Source organism: Talaromyces amestolkiae (genome assembly GCF_001896365.1).
Source record: "Talaromyces amestolkiae strain CIB chromosome Unknown scaffold12.1, whole genome shotgun sequence".
NCBI lineage: Eukaryota > Fungi > Ascomycota > Eurotiomycetes > Eurotiales > Trichocomaceae > Talaromyces > Talaromyces amestolkiae.
Window position 1 is genome coordinate 112,082 of NW_024468048.1, and position 20,794 is coordinate 132,875.

A 20,794-nucleotide genomic window follows, 5' to 3' on the forward strand; every position below is an offset into this window, starting at 1 on the left:
TGCAAAACTATTTGGAGAGTATCTCCCGGGCAGAGTATCTCGATTGGCGTCGCAGATTATTGATAATACGTCTAAAGCCTTCCAGATACCACCTTCGACCCAAGGATGCGACTTCCACAAGTTGTATATTGGCGCTAATTGCCGCCTTGAAATACTTGGAATTATAATCTCACAAGCAGGACGCAGCACGCAATATGGAATGGGATCCGGTGCATACACACTTCGTGGGGAACCTCAAACGCGAACTCAGTTTGCTCAGAAAATGTATTCGGCAAGTGACACTATACTTCAAGTGTGCAAGATGTTGACGCCCACAAACGACCTGCTGCTGTGGCTGGTATATGAAAATATGGCTTTGACCGACATGATTCAAGGTGCCTCAAGTAAGTATCTTAATTGCCGATTTATAATGGGATTATTCTAACATGGTAAAATTTATGCAGACGAGATTATGTGGAGTCAACTAGGAGAGCTCTCAACCAGAATTTTCGCTCTTGGAGTTCACAGAGACACCAAAAAGTCGGCCGACATTCCACCATTTCTATGCCAGATGCGAAAACGTCTATTCGCCGCATCGTATCGAATCGACAAGAACATTGCAACTTTCTTGGGCCGCCCTCCGCGACTTCCTTTGAAACACTCAGATTGCGGTCTTCCTTTATGCATTGACGATCAGATATTTGGTGCTTCCAATGAAGTTTTTGCTCAAGCCATGGAAAACGTCGATGAACAGGGCTGGGGTCTCAAGCCGGGCTTCCAGTCTGCTGTGTGGCTTCGACTACGATTTTCAAATGCATTGTTCCGCGAGGAGATCTTGGATATCTCGTTGATGCCATCCAATACTAAGACAGCCGAACAATTGAGGTTTGTCACATTCCTTCAAATCGCCTACTTCATATACTAATAGGACGATGAAGAGACATTTCACGCCGCAGCAAAGAGATGTGGGATTCACATCCAGCATACCTCCGCTTTACACCAAACATATGGACAGATCATAGCAATGTGTTGACAGTTTACATGCTCATCTTGGGATATCTTGCACATCTGTACAATGACTTTCTCATTCAGAGACTTCTCGTTCGACAGTATCATGCCGCGAATACACCACTACTCTCTGTGAGCTCTCAATTAATTTCGACGGTTTTATTGCTTGCTCGAAAAGGTGGTAATATGAAGGATATATATCTGGATCTGATTGTGTCGGTAAGTTTAGTACAACGGAGTGGAGGAACGAAAGACCACGAGCTAATCGTCTCATGTAAGATGCAATTATATGGCTTCCCAGCTGCCAGCGTTCTGATTGACACCCTTCGATCGGAAGTTCGATCGGGCATCCCAGTCGATTACACCACACCACGATCAGAAATCATCCGCAACCTGTGCGTCTTCATATCTCATCTCGACTCTGTGGAGAGGCCGAGGAATGGCAGCGATGCTCTCTTTAAGCGTGCATCCAAGTATTTCAGGACTGTTATTGATGAGGTCATTGAATCGAGCTCGGGATCAGGAAATGGCAACCTGCGCAATTCGAATGTTGATAACTGGGCTCCGTCATGGAACCAGGACGATATTGCAATGGATTTCATAGGTGATGGAGTTCAGTTAGAAAACATGGATTTCGGGATCATGTTTGATCAGTGGTTGACTTGAAGAGCGCGACACTACCCAAAACATATATATATCATGAACCAATCCTTGGCTATGAGCCATTCGCGAGTACTCCTGAGGTCCGGAATGCTCCCGGATTGTGACTCATGACGAACCGGAATGTGTAGTAATTATAACCACCTATTCCTATAATTTAACTAATATAATTAACATTCAATGGGAGTAGTGTGCGCTTGCGCGTCAATGCCATTTAATATTGTTATTTTACACACTCTGATTGGCAGAATGGATTAATCCAAGTGAACCAATCACAACAAAATCAGGAATAAGGTTTGTTGGCCTCGGCGCCGATCCGAGTTGCGACGTCAGCGTAATTTCTTCAATCTTCAACTCCAATTATTCTAATTTGTAACTGCATTATTCGCGTTTTTTTTGTCGCGCAGTGTGTTTCAAAGCGTCTATCATAGCAACAAATATGGTCGGTGTAGGGGGACGATCCAAAGCATGCGGGCAATGCCGTCGCCGACGAGTCAAATGCGGTAGGCTACCACTTTTCGAGACCTTATCCCATTGACTAAGTGATTTGTCTAGATGAGAAAAGACCGCACTGTCTACGATGCATCAAAGCAAATCTGGAGTGCAGTGGGTACCCCGACATTACCTTCATCCAATTCGATGGTCAGAAACGACACAACATCTCATCTTCCGCCAATGCTTCGCCGGGGACAACTCCGAATATTGCAGATGTTCAGGAGCCGATGGAACTTATTCCTCGCTCTTTCCCACATAATAAAGTACAGGATTTTACGTTCGTGACAAATTTATTATCTACACCCATGCCACTCAATTTGAATGATGTATTCATCCAATACACCCGCTCAAAGCTCTTTGGTGGGCTCAACTCGGATGAAGTTGCTAGTCCGAAAGATGAGGCGGAATCCGATGATCGAGCGGAAAAGAACAAGGCGTTTTTGGCGCTGTCGACGACTTTCTTTGGAATTGAGCACAAAGAGAATCGGTTAGTGAGTCGTGGATTTCATCAGTATGGACAATCGTTGGAATATGTGCACGGGGCACTTGGGGATCCATCGCGGTATAGGTCGCTGGATCTACTGGAGTCGATCGCGACAATGTCTTTATTTGAGGCATGTTTCACCCCTGTCAATTATTAGTATATGCAATTACGGACTGACTTGTTATATTTAGTTTCTTATATCAGATCATCAAGACGGGTGGCTTAGCCATACAGTCGGTCTAGAAAAGCTGTATGCTCTACGGGGTCCAGAATCATTCACTTCACTCCCGGCACTCAGAATATTCGAGAATTCTCGCCCTTCGATCATATTCTCTTCTCTATTTCTAAGACGAAATACGGTCCTCTCCGAACCAGGATGGAAAGTTTTACCATGGAGCACATATCCTGGAAGAAAAACGGCCATGCAGCGACTTATTGATCATCTCGCCGATTGTCCAGGTTTGTTCGTGGAAAAAGACCGTATCGTTGCCCAAAGCTCAACAACGGTCAATCAAATCAACGATTTAACCAATCTTATCGGAAAGATTACAGATCTCCTAGACAGCCTGCAACAATGGAACGAGCAATGGGAACTCGAAAATCCGGACTACTGCCACGAGATGCCCGCGCCGGCATCAACACCGCTTATTCCTATAATGAGAGATGGCAACACACAGGTGCAAGCTTGGACAACGGTGTTAGAATACAAAACCCTCTATCACGCTAACACGATAAATTTGTATCACGGTACGATAATATTGCTTCTCAATCTTGCGCAAAGTATAATAGCAATGAGTGCATTTCCGACGTTGTCGGCCCATCCTCCAGTCAATTTTGACAAGACGCACGCGTCTGGTATTGATATCTGCCGCAGTGTCGAGTACCATTTGCAGAGCATGCGACAAGGTGCCGGCAGCTTTTTTATATTATATCCGCTGCGTATGGCGTATGCTGCTGTCGGATGCAAGGAGCCATCGATCGGTCTTTGGATCCAGGACGTATTACAGCAAATCCAAGACGGCAAAAGTGGGAGATGGGCAACTGCAAAGTATTTGCTCAATCTTCAACCAGCTTCAAGGACCAATCCAGCACGTATTGTTGCTACATGACTTTTTGTCCGCCTGCAGAACACCCAAATCAAAGGTTTTCAATGACGATATACTCCATCCTCTTGACATTCTTCTCAGCTTTCTCATTCGCCTTGTCAGCTCGTCGATCGGCCTTTGCGACTTGTTTCTCGTACTTTTTCTGGTACTTTTTCTGGTACTTGTACCGATCCTCATCGATCTTGGCTTGAAGCTTGGCACGCTTCTTATCACTCATGTCTGTATCCAGTCTCATCTTCTGAAGCCTACTATCCATTTTCTTCATCTCATCGTCCGACGAATCCGAGTCCGATGAACTTGAGCTCGCGTTATCGTCATAAACCACCCTCCGCGCATGATACCCATCATCAGCTAGCATACCCCGCTCACGCAACTGTTCAATCTTTGCTTGCTTCTTCTCAGCTTTTTGTTGTCTCTTCGCAAGCTTTTTCTCCATCTTTTTAGTCTTCTTCTCCAATCCTCTCGCCGCTATCCTATCCAGAACATTGCCCTGCTTTTCAGACGGGAGCACGTGCTCTGTCAACGGGGCGATATGTGGCTGTAATACAGCCATTTTCCGTTGCCGCAATTCCATTTGCCCACTCTCCATATCGACGGGCGCAAGTAATTTCTTTCTGTATTCTCTCGCCTGCGCACTTCCCGGATCAGAGAATAAGCAGTTTACCAAGTCATCATCCTTTTTCAACGAAGCTTTCAACCCCCGGGGAGCGAAATATTTCTCATTTGCGATTGCGAGAAATCGTTTTGTCCTTACAATGGATACGGCGGATGAGCCTACGCCGGCGGCGATTTGGATTCCCGCACCGGTCAGAGCGGCCCAATGCCAGGGCACAAATCCGATGCCTTGCCCTGCGGCATCGATGGCTGCGAAGACTGGAGAACCGGCTTGGGCGACGTTGAGATTGTCGATGAAGGCTAGAAAGTCTTGTTCGTGGATATCGTGTGTGGCGAGGATGGGGCTGTAGGCGCGAAGGAAAGGAAGGGTGGGTTTGAGGCGGCTGGCGACGTCGATGCGGGGAATGACTACTGGTTTCTGGAGTTCGTCAGCACCCTCCATATAGATGATCAAATCTAGTGCGGATGTATAAGGGAACGAACCTCTAAACGCCTCAGTTGTTGTTGACGGGAATATTTTTGCGATGGAATCCATCCGAGGGTCTCTTCGTCGACGAACGCTTCTGCATCGTGGACTTGCTCGGATGTGACAGGTTCTGCTTGCTCTAGAGAGCCCTCGTCCGGACTGGACAGGCTGTCATACGCAGGAGGGGCATGATTGGGAATGTTTGACGTGGATTGATGATAATCTGTATTGTTGAATCTCGATGAATCGGGCGGATACTGATATGCCGCTGACGAGTGGGGATATGCTTGGTGGTGCTGGGTGGCTTGTTGCGGATAGTAATGGTTTGTATCATAGTGTTGTGGCGTGCTTATTGGATATCCAGAACCAGATAGTCTTGAAGGAGCCGTAGGTGTATAAGCATAGTAGGGATTGTTTGATTGTGGTGGTCGTGAAGGATAAGCAGGCTGATGAGTAGGTCGCTGGGGGTATGTCATATCCTGATACTGGTATATTCCCGATTGTTGTGGAGCAGTCGGATAATATCCGTTCTGCTCGCCAGTCGATTTATGTGAACTCATTGTCAAAGTAAAGTGTGATAGGGTGTAGCACCAGACAAGAAGATTAGAATGAGCGATGTTGGAATTGAGATGGATGAGGCTCAACTCCTGGCAGGATATTTTCCATCTTTATATACTACCTATTCTTCAAGACAATACAGCACTGCCGCGTACATTTCGCCTGCACCTGAAGACAGGCCAGTTTCCCGATTTGGTCCATTTCTCGAGCTTAAACCTTGCAGTCTCCACCGTTGCGATTTCACATAATTTAATTCGCTGTAGATTGAGGCTTTGGCCCCATGTGGCTGAATTAAACTTAGCCAACCATTGGACGATACTCCTGACTGATCGGTACCCCCCATCCACTAGGCCCTTTTAGGCCCATTGCTCGAGGAGGCCTGCCAGATTGGGAAACAGGCGTTTATTAATGAAGATAATCCATAGCCTTGTATGCGTGGCATTGTGCATGATCTCTTGCTTGAAATCGACCAAGAGAATATTTCAGAGGCTGTGCATATACCAGATACGACTAGGTAGCTGTCTCCGAAAATGCAGCGATTGACAGTTCCCGTTTCGGCCAAGTCTCCCGGCGCTCTACTCCCTCGCCAAGAGGTCAGCTTCCGTGATGCTCACGTTGACTCCCTTACAACTCCCTCATGCTCGCGTCCTACTCAGCTCAGCTAATCTCCGACTCCGCCCTGCTCGTGGGCCTTCGTGGCGGCTCCCTCGAAGGGCCCATTCTGTGCTTTTTGCCCATCCGTGAAGTTTCGAAATAGTCAACTTTATACGAGGTCGTAGGTGGCTCGTTTCATGCGTAGGTAGCGGCCATTTCTCGACCAGTGGCTGTGGTCGTAATCAAAATGGTTCAGTGCTGATTGACTGCAGTCACAGTGATAGCGATCCGTGCTTGCCTGGGAGAAGTATTTGATACCCACCTTGTCGTCTCGGCGTTAGTTTTTTTACGTCTTTGTTGGTACTTAGTACCGCCTAATATCCCCAAATCGATACTTCTGTCTTGGTCTACAATCATTGCTGCGGAGATAAAATCATTCTTGAAATAGTTCGACAGAATGGCGCAGAGAACAATCGACAAGGAATCAACGGTGAGAGAGTCAACAGCAAGCTCGAACCTCGGATTTCTCCGATTCCTTTGGCTTGTTGGCACATTCCCAGACTAAATCTTAGACATGATGGTATGTAATCGTTGGCAGCACACCAGTTAATTATAAAAGCAGCCTGCCTCTTCGCCATTTTAACGTTTGATCGTTCAAGTACTTCGCATTCGTTCAATTCAATCTCAGCAAGGCCCGCCAGGAAACCATTTGTCATGGGAATAACCAGCGTAATATTGCGTCCTCTTTGGTGATTTCCTTATAACCATATCTCATCTCCTGCCCTCGGGAGGATTCAAAATAATCTACAAATAATAGTTCTCCCGGACCAAGACAGTCAGGATCTGTATCGGTCCATGTCGGTCCAATTGCGAATGGTCCCTTTGGTCGAAGATCGCCGTCAAGGTCGTCGAAAAACTCGTCCACACATTTAGAGAGATCATCCCCAAATCTCTCTGAAAATAGATCAAATCGAGCAACTATTTCTTCCAGCCTAAAGAAATATTCTACTTCCTCATCTTCGATCTCAATTCTGCTGCAATCAGGAAAGAGTCGATCTGCGGAGTGTAGCTTGATGCATGTATGAGTCATTCCAAGGCGATCAAATGCTTCGCTCACAATAAAGGCACGCCAATATCTCTTTCTATCGGCGGGCGAAGAGTCAAGACGGCAAATCAATCTCTGAAAGCTCTCTTTTACGTCATAAATGCTCTCGAGACAACTTATTCGTTGGAATAAAGACGTGATGGGACTGAACCCATCCGGAGAGCAGCGACAACTGGATTCTACATCGATTGAAGTATCGAATGCAGCTTCAAGAAGCTGTTTCTCATCATCTTTATATCTAAACCCATATCCTCTCACATAGCCAGTATCAAAGAAGGTATTTCTTCCATTATAGCAGAGAAAGTGACCTGCTCTTAGACCGACATGTTTATGGCATGTATAGGGGTCAGCCCCGTGCTGCAATAAAAATGATGCCATCCTTATATTCCCTTTGTTGCAAGCAACCATTAATGGTGTATATCCAGAGTTATTGTAAGCTTCAATATCCTGGAAACCAGCAATAAAGAGCTTTTGTGCAAATTTGATATTATCAGCCCAGCTCATTGTCGCTAAGTCGTGATATGGCAATAATCTTGGTAAAAGGAATTTATGCCGCAATAAACATTCAATGATAAGATCATGAAGTCTCGTATCATCACTTTCTGATACCTTTTGAAATGCCTGAGGCAGAGCTATATCCCCGTCTCGCGTATTGGGGGCAAGAAATGCCAGACAGTCACCTTTCAAAAGTGTCTCGACAGCAGGAATACATCCAACATCAAGCGCAATATCGATAGGGTAATTTCCATTCCCATCTACTTGAAATGCCGAGTAGCCCTTAGAAATCAAAAGTTCAATTCCTGCAGGCCATGAGGCTGCGACTGCAAAATGTAGGGGAGGAATTGATTCACCTCTCTGCGCTGAACCTAGATCCTTCTGACCTCGTAAAAGTTGGAGATCGTCTAGGGACTTTCGTAGGACAATATCGCATATATGCTCATATTCTGTATCTGCGTAGTGAATTTATTAGATACAGCGGGTACAGGCCACGTAAAGCGAGTTTATTTCACGAAGTGACGTCACAAAATGAATCTAACTCACCTAGTATTGCTTCTGGCCAATCCCAGATACATTGAAGGATTTCTAGAGCGCTCATGCGCCTTTCCTTCGAAAAGCCAGTCCATGGTAGCCGAGCTTCATGGGCAAAAGTGGGTGAGATAGTATACCGATTTCTGTGAAAGTACAAAAGTTTATCACACAGTATATTCTGTGCAGTTCTGTGAAAATGTTAAATATCCATTTCAAAGCGGGTATACAATTAAGACTTACCTAAAATTATCATCGACCACTTCAGTATCGACGTGTATTGATATGAGGAACTTGATCATCTCTATGAGAAGAGTTTCATATCCCGAGGTGTATAATTTAGCTTGAAGCTATTAAAGTTAGTCATAATAATTGTTAAGGATTCTCCTTTATGGCCATACATGAAGCAGCGTTTGCCCTTGTGCATCGATATAATTCGGAGCAACGTCCCCAGCATAAAGACTTTGCAGCAATAAATTTCGTGCGATAGAAGCCAAACGAAGTTGCTCCTCTTCAGAAGGGACTTTTTTCCCTTGTAGTAGTTGACTTCTTCGTGATCTTCGACTGTAAATATCCATGAAGAAACCATGTAGCGGTAAGCGCTTAAGTCGTGTCTGAGTCCTTAGCGAAAATTGTATTGACGGAGCACCTGGATATTGCTGAAGCGAAAAGTTCAATTCTACCAAGTCAAAAAGCCAGGCTATCCGTAATCGTAGGTAAATATTCAAATCCATATTTTTGTCATCTTCGTCAGCTGCCATGAAAGACCGTTTGGTCTGGCTTCTAAGTTGAAAAATAATAGTGTTGCCTGCGAGAGTGAGCATTTTGATCCATTCAGTCTTCGTGACATTAGAGTACAATCCATTAGAAGCATCGATATACTGTCTTCTTTGGCCTGAAGGGGAATATTTTGCTTTGCTTAAACTCCATTCTTGGTTTGTTGAATATCGCATGGCCATGCTATGCGTCGTATCCCCACTATTTCTCTGCTTTATAGGCTACTTAGCTTTATCACTCATCGATACGAAAGAAAACTTACGGAATCAGTATAAATGCTGTGTTTGTCATATGTCTTGACATTTGAAGTCTTGGCTGCTGGTGCTACCTGAATAGTAGTTAAGACTGTATCCTCGGCATTCTCGTGATATTCTTCGAACGTATGAGATAAAGGTCTCTCTTGATGGTAGTCAGAATAAGTAATCCGAGTGAAATTGAAGATCGCTTACGGGACTGCATAATTGCATTATGCAATATCGCTAAATTGTGATGCATATATCCTATCTGACACAAGGACTCGTTACCTAGCCATAATCCCAGTGTCGTCTTGGATCTCTCTAATTCAGTAAGAGCTTTTTCAATGCTGTATAGTTTCTCGTGTAATCGAAGCTTCTTCCATTTTCCAAATATCCCTCTACCTTCAATCTCTTGCATCATACTCTGAAGGGCTTTGTCAATAATCTCAGCTTGATGAGAACAATCCTTCCAGATATTCTCCAGTTGAAAGGGCGTCGCCGCAAGAGGTTCCGAGTGATTTGTCACACATTGGGTTTGTTGGTGCTCACTGGTGGCACACAATAATTCAGAGGGTATAACAACTTCAGACGTATCTATATTCGCTGCAGCCACTTTTGCCAGATACATGAGATGTTGCACTTGAATGTGTGTTCTTCGAAGGTATTCCGGATATTCTCGGCTTTTTTTAACAAGAAAACTGCATTTGGAGATAACCTTATAGCCTATCTCTGCAAATTGGATAGCTGCAGCAGCTACACCCAGCACAGTTATAGCTTCAGCCATTTGGCCAATAACTTAGCACAGGTTCCCTTTTTTTCACTGCTTTTTTTTGATGTGCAGAAATTGCTGACTTGAGAGATAATAGGAAAGTTTAACGATATATTGTTTCTTTGCGGCTCTCGAACAAATGCTGAAGGATGTTGCAAGATACTAAGCCATGAGGGGTGCCTTGCACTCTGCCTTGCACTGTGCCTTGTTCGTTTATTTGAAGCAAGGCTGGAGCTTTCTTCAGCCCCTCTTTATCTGGTTGTAATAATACCAGCGAATTAGATGTTTGCATCTATCACTGTTATTCTACTTCGTAATATTACCAGCTTGTATCCTTCAGTAGAAACAAAAAGAAAATTGCGGTGAAGGTATCTAACCTGTAATATACTCTGTACTCTTTCACTAATCCCCCATTACCCTACTTATCCCCTTGTTCTGGCTAAGATGCTACTTGAATTGCCAGAGGAATAACTGCTGTATATACAGTAACGGATTGCCTAGAAGTAGAAATACTGGCTCCTTCATGCAAACATGTACCCATTTCTTTTATTTCCTGTACAACAAATATAGTCAGGCCTTATTAGCAATAGCGGCAGCCATGGGCAATATGGAGGTTATCAGGCGTCTACTCATAACCGGTGTTGACGTCCGCAAGCAATGTCTTGGCCAAACAGCACTGGTAGCAGCGTCGACAACTGGAAACGAGGAGATAATTGGGCTGTTGCTTATGGTTGGTAAGAGAACAAATTTCGCCCCGGCAACAATGAACCATTCTATCAGAACTCGGACACTGTCCGTTGCCTCAGAGAAGGGCCAATTGTATTCTTTGCGATGCAACTCCAGCTAAAACCGAAATGATTTTACTTATAATACATACCGGCGTAGAAGGCTCTACCCTGTTGCTGCCCGACTCGTAAATTGCTATCTTGCAGTCTGCGTTCTCACCCGACCCTCAACTCTCGCAGGGTTTCTAGAGGGTCAGCCTCACTAACCCTCTGCGACCCTCATTCGCGTAAATTTTAGCAGTCTTGCCTAAATAGGAAGTGTAAAAGTGCTAAAGGAAAACATCAGAAGTAAATAAGTCTCCGCTCTAGTAGAAGAATATTGCGCCATATAATCCTCGGATTCATGCGCGCACAACTGTTAGGCACCAGAAGGGTAAAAGGCCAGGAAGGTAGGCCCACTAGCCTGCTTAAGCTGAAAAATACTTATACATTATCATTGGCTTAAAATGTAGCGTCATACGTCTCAAATTAATGTAAGTTAGTGCTGAATGACCGTAACTCTGTATGTGCAGCGACTGCATGCGAAAATCAACTTATGGATGGGCTTCGCATTGTGACATTTCCTAATCCAATCATCCCTTTCGGTACAAGCTACCTACGACTTTTGAGTACAGTACTTTGCTACATTGACAGAAACATAGACTATTTTTACAAATCATCATTAGGTTCGGGATTGGATCTGTTATTATCCTTGTTGCAATATCGCAAATTAGCTTTATGCCCCATACTACCATCTTTTTGAACTCTGAAAAGACACTGTCTTTAATAAATCGCAATCCTTATTCTAGTCTAAACTAATTTAGCAATTTTGCGAGTGGTGGAGAACAACAATAGAGGAGATCTTATAGCACTTCCTACTACTATGTAGATATTACCACGAAACTATGTCCTCTCTATGTGTATCCTATTCACACTGTTAAAAATCTAAATTCATATACTTTGTCTCTTGACGTCTTATCTATCTGCTTGACCTTATATTAATAGCAGTCGCTAAACTATCTTAGCGATTCTAGACTGCTTTGATAACGGGCTAGTATGAGGAGTACTAAAAGCCATGGGAGAATTACGGTTCAAATAAAGGTCAAATAGAGGAAGATCCCTGTGACAGCCAGCCCTGCGGCTTGACACCTCAACAGCTATGGAACGGAGGTTTCCGTACCGTGTCACCTTATGAGCCTTTCCCCATTATCTCGAGATAGGGCTTGCGCCTTGAGCGGTACTGTATTGGGAAGCTCTATACATGCAAAGGATCATTTAAAGGAGCTGCGCGCAGAGGAGTGCTATCTTTCTTCTTCTTTCCTTCTTCATGCTGGTTATTCTTCGTAGATAGGCGCACCTAGTAAGCATCGAATGCAAAGGATTGGCCACCGTCACAATCATGTAATGCTATATCTAACTCGTAAGCCATCCTGTCCTATGGAAGCATCTCGTTTAACATTGGTGTATATGGAGCTCATCAATGCTATCCTGCGTGTGGAAAACTATTGGCAATTAATTCCATTGACCCGGATTTCTTCTGGAGGATAGTACTTCTAAGGCTCATGAAACTGCTAATTGATTTGTTAGTGTATTCGCCTTGGGTGTAATCTCTGCTGTTCTTCATCTTTTTGCTTTCTTAATAAAAAAACTCTTTACGACCGCACTCTTCGAAGGATATAAATCTAATCAGGACTATGAGCATAGTATTTACGGCACCTTTGCTAGAAAGAATTGTCGATGATGCCTTGCCGCTGTTAATAATTAAGACTCTCATCGATGACCTGATACGTAAATTATGCTAAGCTCATGGAAGCGAGAATCATCTTATTGACCGTAAATATCAAGTGTCATAGTTATAATATAATATCTTCATTCATGATATTGACCAAAGTTATACATAAGCCTTAATTAAAGGTGCGCGAGACAAATCTCTACTATGGCAACTTTCCATCTAAATGCGGTGGATAAGCTGAGCTTATACTACGTAATAACTTAAAAAAAAGTGACAATTTTTACCGATAAGGTATGTAAATTAAAACTAACGGAGGAACCAAGCTTTACGGGGTATTGAAAAAGCCAATTTCGGGGAATCTAATCTATTATTCTGTGGGTATCTTAGCTTGAGAAAACGACTTCGCCTCGCGCCTAATCGCACTCTAAGCGGTCCAAGCCCCTTTTGCGAACAATCTTATGTAACTTTAACTTTAATTAATAGAGGGATGTATTGTTAACCAAATTCTTTTTCGATAAGGATGCATGCACCCACAAACAAACACAGAGAATAGTATGGAGGTGAGATAAGCCGCAATTGGACGGAGCTCCGCATCAGCCAGAATTGGAGTTGAAAACAGCAGCGTGTGTCTGATAAAATCAGTGTCTCTCGAAGTGCTTGAGAATTGACAGGGAATTTCCAAGGCTGTATGGGCCAAACGTTATCTCTGACCAACCAGAATGTCAAGCGTGACTTTCTCCGGGTGTCGATCCATTAAACGCCAGCCACCATGCTGGAAATTACAGTATCGGGCACACATAATTATAGCTCCGGATGGGTCTCTCTAATAAACAGACAAGAAAGCGAGTGCAGTAGCACTGTGTTCCTGACAAAAGCTGACCAGGCGTTTACTGGATGTCGGAAAAAGAATGTCTTGGCTGATAAAGTTTTGCGCTATCCGAGTGACAAATTTTATGATTCTCCCATACAGCGTAGATCCACCCGGCCGGTGTCGGAGATATGTGTTCTGATAAGATCGCGACAGACAACGACGCACAGGTCAGTCTACACGAGCCCTTATCCTATCAACATTCAGGACGCGGGAGAATGTCGGTATATAATATACAGCGAGGGCTCGCGGTCGATCTTATTTGAGCTCAACATCACTCCGACCACGCCGCGGCCAGACCAGCATTCTTAGCCATCGCCGAAAATGTTGACCACCGAAGCTTCTGAACAGGCCTTGGGGAAACCACCGTTGTACGATGAGGCGAAGACTATTGTGCAGAGTTCAGAGGTCGGCGAGTCCATAGACCCTCAGGCTGAACGGAGTATTGTCTGGAAGTTCGACCTCCGCATTCTCCCTGTATTAGCGGTCATGTATCTCTTCAACAGTCTGGATAAATCAAACCTTGGGAACGCTAAGACTGCAGGTTTGGAAAGTACGTGGACTGGGCTCTCCGTAGAGCTGATGTTTAGTGATTAACACGCGTTGCTTTGTATAGAAACCCTCCATCTACACGGCAACCAGTACAACCTGATATTGAGCATCTTCTTCATTCCATATGTCTTGACGGCCCCATTTCTTGGAATTCTGGGAAAGATGTATGGTCCTAACCGTGTTTTGCCTTGCATGATGTTGTGCTTTGGTGTCTGCACGCTCCTTGTCGTCGCAGTCTACAACTTCGGAGGCCTTCTCGCGATTCGATGGTTCTTGGGCATGTCAGAGAGCGCTTTCTTCCCTCTCGTAATATATTATCTGACCACGTAAGGATTCCTAATCTGCAGGCTCAATTCCAGAATACTAAAGAACGACGGCGTGGGAAACAGGTTTTATCGTCGAGGAGAATTAGCAAGGCGCCTTGCAATTTTCTACGCAGCCCAGAGTATTGCTTCTGCCTTTTCAGGCCTGCTTGCTTTTGGTGTTTTTCACATTCAGTCCGGTGCACTGGCCTCATGGCGCTACCTTTTCCTCATAGAAGGCGCGGGTACTATCGTCGTCGCCATCTTCGCAGTCTGGTATTTGCCGAGGTCTGCATCGGAGGCCAGCTTTCTCACCGCACCAGAGAAAGCACTCGCGTACGAAAGAATGCGACTTGATAGTTCTTCTATCGTCAATGAGAAGTTTGATGTGCGCGAGGCATTCACCATCTTCAAACATCCTACAACTTGGGTGATTCTGAGTATCGAGGTCTGCTTGGGTGTTCCATTACAATCTGTTCAGCTTTTCTTGCCGCAAATCATCAATCGACTAGGATACAGCACTGTCAAGACAAATCTCTACACAGTTGCCCCTAACGTATCGGGAGCTGTTATGCTTCTGATCTTGGCATTTCTCAGTGACAGGACCCGGTGGAGATTTCCATTCGTTGCATTGGGGTTTCTCTTCACATTTGTTGGATTCATTATTTATGTCGCCATTGATGTCGAGCATGATATTAATCTTGCATATTTTGCTTCCTTTATGATGACCTGGTAAGCGAGATCAATCTCTCACCATCTACGAGGTCCTGGAGTTTTATACTGACGCGCATTTAAGGGGCACATCAGCACCGTCTGTTTTGCTAGATGTTTGGTACAACAACAATATCGCGAGTGAAAGGAAACGCGTTGCTTTGACAAGCATTGGTGTCCCTCTGGCTAATTTGATGGGTGTGGTCAGTTCAAATATCTTCCGGAGTCAGGATGCACCAAAATACATACCGGCTCTCATCACAACTGCTGCTTTTGGAGGAACTGGCTTTGTCTTGACATTGATACTAGGTGCCTGGATGATTATTGACAATAAGCGACGGAATGTGAAGCAAGGCGTCACCCTGAGGGCTCAGGATGTCCCAACAGAAAGGTTGAGGGAGGGTCCTGCCAACCCTGATTTTAGATGGTGGTACTAGATAAATTTACGGAAATGACAAGTTTGCATTTACCATTCTTTTTCTCACATCGGAACAGAAAGTGATTCAAGAAAGCTCCCAGATATTTGTGTCTATAATGTTTCTGCATCTCCTAGACGCCCCTGGCACTATACTAAACAAGATTCAAAGAGGGCGAAATAGAGAACCGTGCATACGGGCAGAGACCAGTAACGGAAACACGATGGAAGACGAGAAGAAGAAATGTGCTGGATAGGCAATTATAAGAAAAACAGCACCGACTCTGATAGCCACAGATATTTTGGAGTGATGCGACGTAAGACAGTGAAAGAACACGGGACCGACAGACGACACACAAACAGAGCGACTGTATAAAAAATATGCATGACAAAGTCGAGTACCTCAGTCTGACTGACCTGTGCAGGACTTAGGACGAACTGAATGTAGTCAATGCGCTGGCTACTGCCCAGATCGATTAAAACTATACATAGTGCAACTATTGCGATAAAAAAGAGCTGCGAATGAAGGAGGATTAATAATCTTGTTCCAACTTCCGGGCAAGTCAAGAGCAACCGTACTATGGTGAACACGGCTAACATGTCATTCAATCCAAAGCTTTTGACCATAAACACTCTGGCGTAGCACCTAGCAATGACGACCACGACAGTCAAGGAGCCGACACAGATTATAGCGATTTTGGCAGATCGATCTCGTGATTTGGTGAGATAGTCTAAGCTCAAGCCCGACGGAAGCTGGCCGACCGCCTGGGCCAGGCAGATGCTATATCTGAGAGAATAGTCGACATGAGAACATGACGGTCCTAGGTTCAAATGAGCGGATCTTGTGTGATCCTTCTGCCCTGGAGGCACGGGTTAAAATAATTGATCCCGAATCGAAATTGGGTCTTCATATATTCCATGCGATAATCGGCCTTTTCGTATTTCAACTAATCCAGTTCTCCAGAATGCAAAGAAATCTAGAACGGAGATCTGAGTACATTGTGTACCTAGACTAGTCAATTAGCGTCTGCAATATTCTTTAAGCATTAATCTACCTAGGTATCTTCAAATCTTCGTTTATAAACATTGAATGTGGGCGCAGTCAGACGGTGCTAGTATGCTACCTTCCCCTCATCTGCCAGGGCATCAAAAGGCTCGTATTTATTTTCCGATCGCTTCCGAGTCCCTTGCAGCCAGGAATAAACTACTTCGTGCGTGTTGTTTCTCTTATCTCTGACGCTGACTAGCTTCAATTAATATCGTCTGTGCGAGGTTGTTTCAGTCACTGGGAATTTTTACAAAGGGTTTTTATATTATGCAGTTGCGATCACGCGTGTTGACCACTGCCATTGCTGCGTCGGGGCTGATAGGTCTATCCAGCGCGTCAAATGGCCCTAAAAATGATACTCTGGTAACCCAGCAAATTGACAATCAACCTTATCCGTACGATTTTCCCAAGATTGGCGTCAATGGCACCGATCTATTTCCAATGCGCTTGTGTAATGGTTTCAAGCTGGAAGAAGCCACTATTGATGATATTCAAGCCGCATTCAATTCGGGCAACTTGACCAGTGTTCAATTACTCAAGTGCTACTATGAACGAATTTACCAAGTGCAGCCCTATTTGAAGTGAGTTCTTGAATTATACCTTCAGAACAACCCAGGTTTTCTTTACTAAAATGAAAAAAATCGCAAGTGCTATCCTACAATTCAACCCTGATGCAATGAATATTGCGGTAGCTTTGGACGCGGAACGCCAGAATGGAACGGTTCGAGGACCGCTACATGGTATCCCCTTTGTGGTCAAGGACAATATTGCCAGCAAAGACAAAATGGAGACCACAGCTGGTAGTTGGGCCCTAGTGGGATCTGTAGTTCCACGAGATGCTCATGTCGTGTATCGCCTACGGGAAGCTGGTGCGGTGCTTCTAGGTAAGGCTGCCCTCAGTGAATGGGCAGATATGCGTTCCAATGACTACTCCGAGGGCTACTCGGGGCGCGGTGGACAGTGTCGAAATCCATACAACTTTACTGTTAATCCTGGCGGAAGTAGTACAGGCTCTGGCGTTACTGTCAGCTCCAATCAAGTACCTTTTGCTTTAGGAACTGAGACTGATGGCAGCGGTGAGCCTATACCGTTGGACTTGTCTATCGTTGATAAGCTAACGTATATAGTCATCAACCCCGCTGAGAGATGCGCAATTGTCGGTATCAAACCTACCGTCGGTCTCACATCTCGGGCGGGTGTTATTCCGGAGTCAATCCACCAGGATTCTGTAGGCGCCTTCGGGAAAACAGTACGCGATGCCACATATGTGTTGGATGCAATATATGGAATCGACCAGCGCGACAACTATACACTAGCTCAGAAAGGCAAGACACCCAAAGGAGGATACTCCCAATTCTTGAAGGACAAATCGGCACTTAAAGGTGCTGTGTTTGGGCTTCCGTGGCTGTCATTTTGGCAGTACAACGATCCAGCGCAAAACGCCCAGCTGCTTGAGCTTTTGGACCTTATTCGTTCTGCAGGGGCCAACATTATTAATGGGACAGAACTTCCATACTACAAAGATATCGTCGATCCCCAGGGGTGGAACTGGGATTATGGAGCTCAGCGTGGATATCCCAATCAGTCAGAGTACACGTATGTGAAGGTGGACTTCTACAATAACATCAAGACTTACCTTTCCGAGCTGGAAAACACCAACATACGGTCGCTCGAAGACATAGTAAAGTACAACGACGATAACGCCGGAACCGAGGGTGGTATTCCTGGTGTGAACCCGGCTTTTGCATCTGGCCAAGACGGGTTCCTCGCGTCCCTGGCAACTAAAGGTGTCATGAATGAAACTTACTGGCAAGCATTGACCTACTGCCAACGCACCAGTCGAGAAGATGGTATCGACGCAGCGTTAAATTACAACGGCCACAATCTAACTGCTCTTCTGGTGCCTCCTGACTTCGGTCCTACGTACGAAATCGCAGCCCAGGCAGGTTATCCAGTAGTTACCTTACCCGCTGGAATCAACAAGGTATCAAAAATGCCGTATGGACTTGCTCTCATGGGTACTGCATTCTCAGAAGCGACTCTAATCAAGTATGCGAGTGCTATTGAGGATCTACAGCTGTCGTCTGATACACCTTGGAAGCGAAGTCTGCCAACTTGGAGTGGTTATATGGAGCGGAATATCCCCGTCATCAATGCTTGAGTCTTCTGTAACTAATATACGTATAAAAGTATAAAAACTTGCGAATTTGTCGCCTAATCGATTTAAATCCTCCTTTTAAATTCCGTGTATGAGAGACAATGATCAGTCAGCTCTCGTACGCGAGAGTGCCGAAGATAAGCCACGTCCATCTAGACCAAGCACTCGATTGGCAAGCGAGTCTCACCTAATTTTAGTCAATTCATGGTTGTTGGCGCGTCCTGTGTGTTGATGTTGTATTCCATTCAGTCAGTCTTGGAGCGTCATACTAGGGATTTGCTTGTAGCTTTACAAATGTTGCGAATTCTTCTACTTTCGAATTGGAAATAGCTAATTCGATATTCCACTCTGTCTGAGTTGATATTAGAGGATATTTCCTATGAATTGATGGTATTTTCACACCCTTTTACCAATATCATCCAGGCTATCATAACGATATATGATAGTCCGTATCATTTCTGCACCTTAACCACGCTTACATCAAAATCAAGTTTGTATAATTACCTATGTACTGCTTCCCGCGACAGTCATCCCGTTGAACTTGTACAGGTAGGAATTTATCGCAGCTTTCTGGCTCACTCAAAGCCACAAATTTACACATAGGCCACTACGACTTCTCTAAGGGTAAGAGATGTATGAATCCAATATCAGCCAATCAGGTTGAAGATATCCAAATCTAGTCCGTATATGGAAAGGAGCTGTTAATGCTTACTGTTCTTGGACTAGAGAATGGATCTAAAAGCCAATCATTGTCTGTCATCATGAGTCATTCTTTCTAAGCTCAAATACTAGCCAATGAGACGCGCTCATTAGATCTTCTCTCTACAATGGGGATCCACTGTCGATTTTGATCCTGAGATAGCCTCAGGCTCAAGTTGACAATATAAAAGAGCCAATCCACTCAGTGTTCCATGTCCTTATTGTCAATAGAAACAGAAGACTCAACTTCTTTATAGACCGATTATCGCTAGCCGTTCACTCACAAACTACCAGCAGTGCCCCATTGATGCCGCTTGTACCACTTGACATATCAAACACCCACCTATTACACAGCATGGATCCATCATATCCCATTCCAGCAGGGTTGCACAAAATACCCGACCATCTACTCGATCTTCGACCCGATGAGGAAGTCGATCAAGATCTTCTCAACCCCAAAACAGTCACCAATGAGAAAAATATATGGTTCTTCTGGCACAGCGGCTACAAGAACATGCATCCATACACACAACGCAATGTGCGTGCGTGGCACCGACGTTTGTCAAAAAATGGCTGGATAGTGCGTGTCCTTGACCGACAGCCTTCATCGCCACTCAACGTTGCCAATTTTCTGGACATTTCGGATCCGGGGACTTTTCCTCGCGCGTTTGTGGATGGTACGATTGGTGGGGATTATGCGCCTCAACATACCTCTGATCTCGTGCGATGGCCGCTGCTACTCAAATACGGCGGCGTTTATGCGGATGTAGGGTTGATCCAAATCGGAGATTTGAATCGTCTCTGGGACGAGACTATCGGCAACCCCGAGTCGCAGTTTGAGGTCGTTTCGTATAATGCTGGAGGTGTGGCCGATCGTAGTTTGACAAATTACTTTCTTGCTTCCAATCGGAATAACCCGCTATTTGCAAGGTGTCATCGGCTTCTTCTTGAGTTATGGGCCGCGGATGGCGGGAAGACGAGTACAGAGGGGATGCACAGTAGTCCGTTGTTGAAAGAGGTGCCATTGATGCGCATTGGTTCTACTATCATCGAAGATGATAAGGTCATCGGTCCGGAGGACGTTAGTCGTTTGTTGACGGATTATATCATTCAAGGGCAGGTGTTGACTATGGTGATGGGACTTATCGACGAGGAGGATGGATGGAATGGACCTCAATATGTGGCAGATCATGTCTACGGAATTGAATTTATGGAGGGTTCTCAGCTGATAAACGAATTCACAAACTGGGATGGTCAAAAGGCATTCGATTTGATGTCACTCTCACTTCCGAAACCCGGTGAGCCCGAAAGTGCGCAACAAAAGGAAGCCAGAGAGGTTGTAGAAGGCTGTCTACAGAGAAGTTTTGGATTCAAACTAGCCCATGGATTAATCTTGCGAGTGTTCAAGTCTACGCTGGGATCTCTATGGCGAGCGAATCCTGGCTCAGACGATGTTCCTGGAACATATGCACATTGGTTCCGACATGCGACGACATATTGGAATCAGGATCATATTCCGCCAACATTGGAATTTAAGGTTATTCCAGCCTTTAAAAATGGTCCATTGTTAAGAGCGTCATAGACATTGTTTCATATCAAAACACGCTTTGTCTTCCAGTTTGTAGATATACATATAGAATAGTACATTTTTCTTCTTGTTTTTCGTT

The 20,794-nt window shown here is 44.8% G+C and overlaps 5 protein-coding genes across 5 annotated transcripts; 4 read left to right on the forward strand and 1 right to left on the reverse strand.

Moving 5' to 3' along the window:
- Positions 1–301: 301 nt before the first annotated feature.
- Positions 302–2,783, forward strand: BHQ10_006364 (uncharacterized protein; the record flags this gene model as incomplete). The annotated part of the gene is made up of 5 exons (XM_040878942.1): positions 302–383; positions 444–864; positions 936–1,206; positions 1,267–1,591; positions 2,203–2,783. 5 exons carry the CDS (start codon positions 302–304, stop codon positions 2,781–2,783), a joined length of 1,680 nt encoding a protein of 559 aa, XP_040734868.1.
- Positions 2,784–3,763: 980 nt separating this feature from the next.
- BHQ10_006365 (uncharacterized protein) lies at positions 3,764–5,373 on the reverse strand (the record flags this gene model as incomplete). Its single annotated transcript, XM_040878943.1, has 2 exons — positions 3,764–4,765; positions 4,831–5,373. 2 exons carry the CDS (start codon positions 5,371–5,373, stop codon positions 3,764–3,766), a joined length of 1,545 nt encoding a protein of 514 aa, XP_040734869.1.
- An 8,193-nt stretch (positions 5,374–13,566) lies between these two features.
- On the forward strand, positions 13,567–15,244 carry BHQ10_006366 (uncharacterized protein; the record flags this gene model as incomplete). The annotated part of the gene is made up of 4 exons (XM_040878944.1): positions 13,567–13,795; positions 13,859–14,120; positions 14,184–14,828; positions 14,893–15,244. 4 exons carry the CDS (start codon positions 13,567–13,569, stop codon positions 15,242–15,244), a joined length of 1,488 nt encoding a protein of 495 aa, XP_040734870.1.
- Positions 15,245–16,537: 1,293 nt separating this feature from the next.
- Positions 16,538–18,431, forward strand: BHQ10_006367 (uncharacterized protein; the record flags this gene model as incomplete). Its single annotated transcript, XM_040878945.1, has 3 exons — positions 16,538–16,851; positions 16,919–17,346; positions 17,398–18,431. 3 exons carry the CDS (start codon positions 16,538–16,540, stop codon positions 18,429–18,431), a joined length of 1,776 nt encoding a protein of 591 aa, XP_040734871.1.
- A 1,051-nt stretch (positions 18,432–19,482) lies between these two features.
- On the forward strand, positions 19,483–20,709 carry BHQ10_006368 (uncharacterized protein; the record flags this gene model as incomplete). The annotated part of the gene is made up of 1 exon (XM_040878946.1): positions 19,483–20,709. The coding sequence occupies one exon, from the start codon at positions 19,483–19,485 to the stop codon at positions 20,707–20,709; it is 1,227 nt and encodes a 408-aa protein (XP_040734872.1).
- Positions 20,710–20,794: the final 85 nt, after the last annotated feature.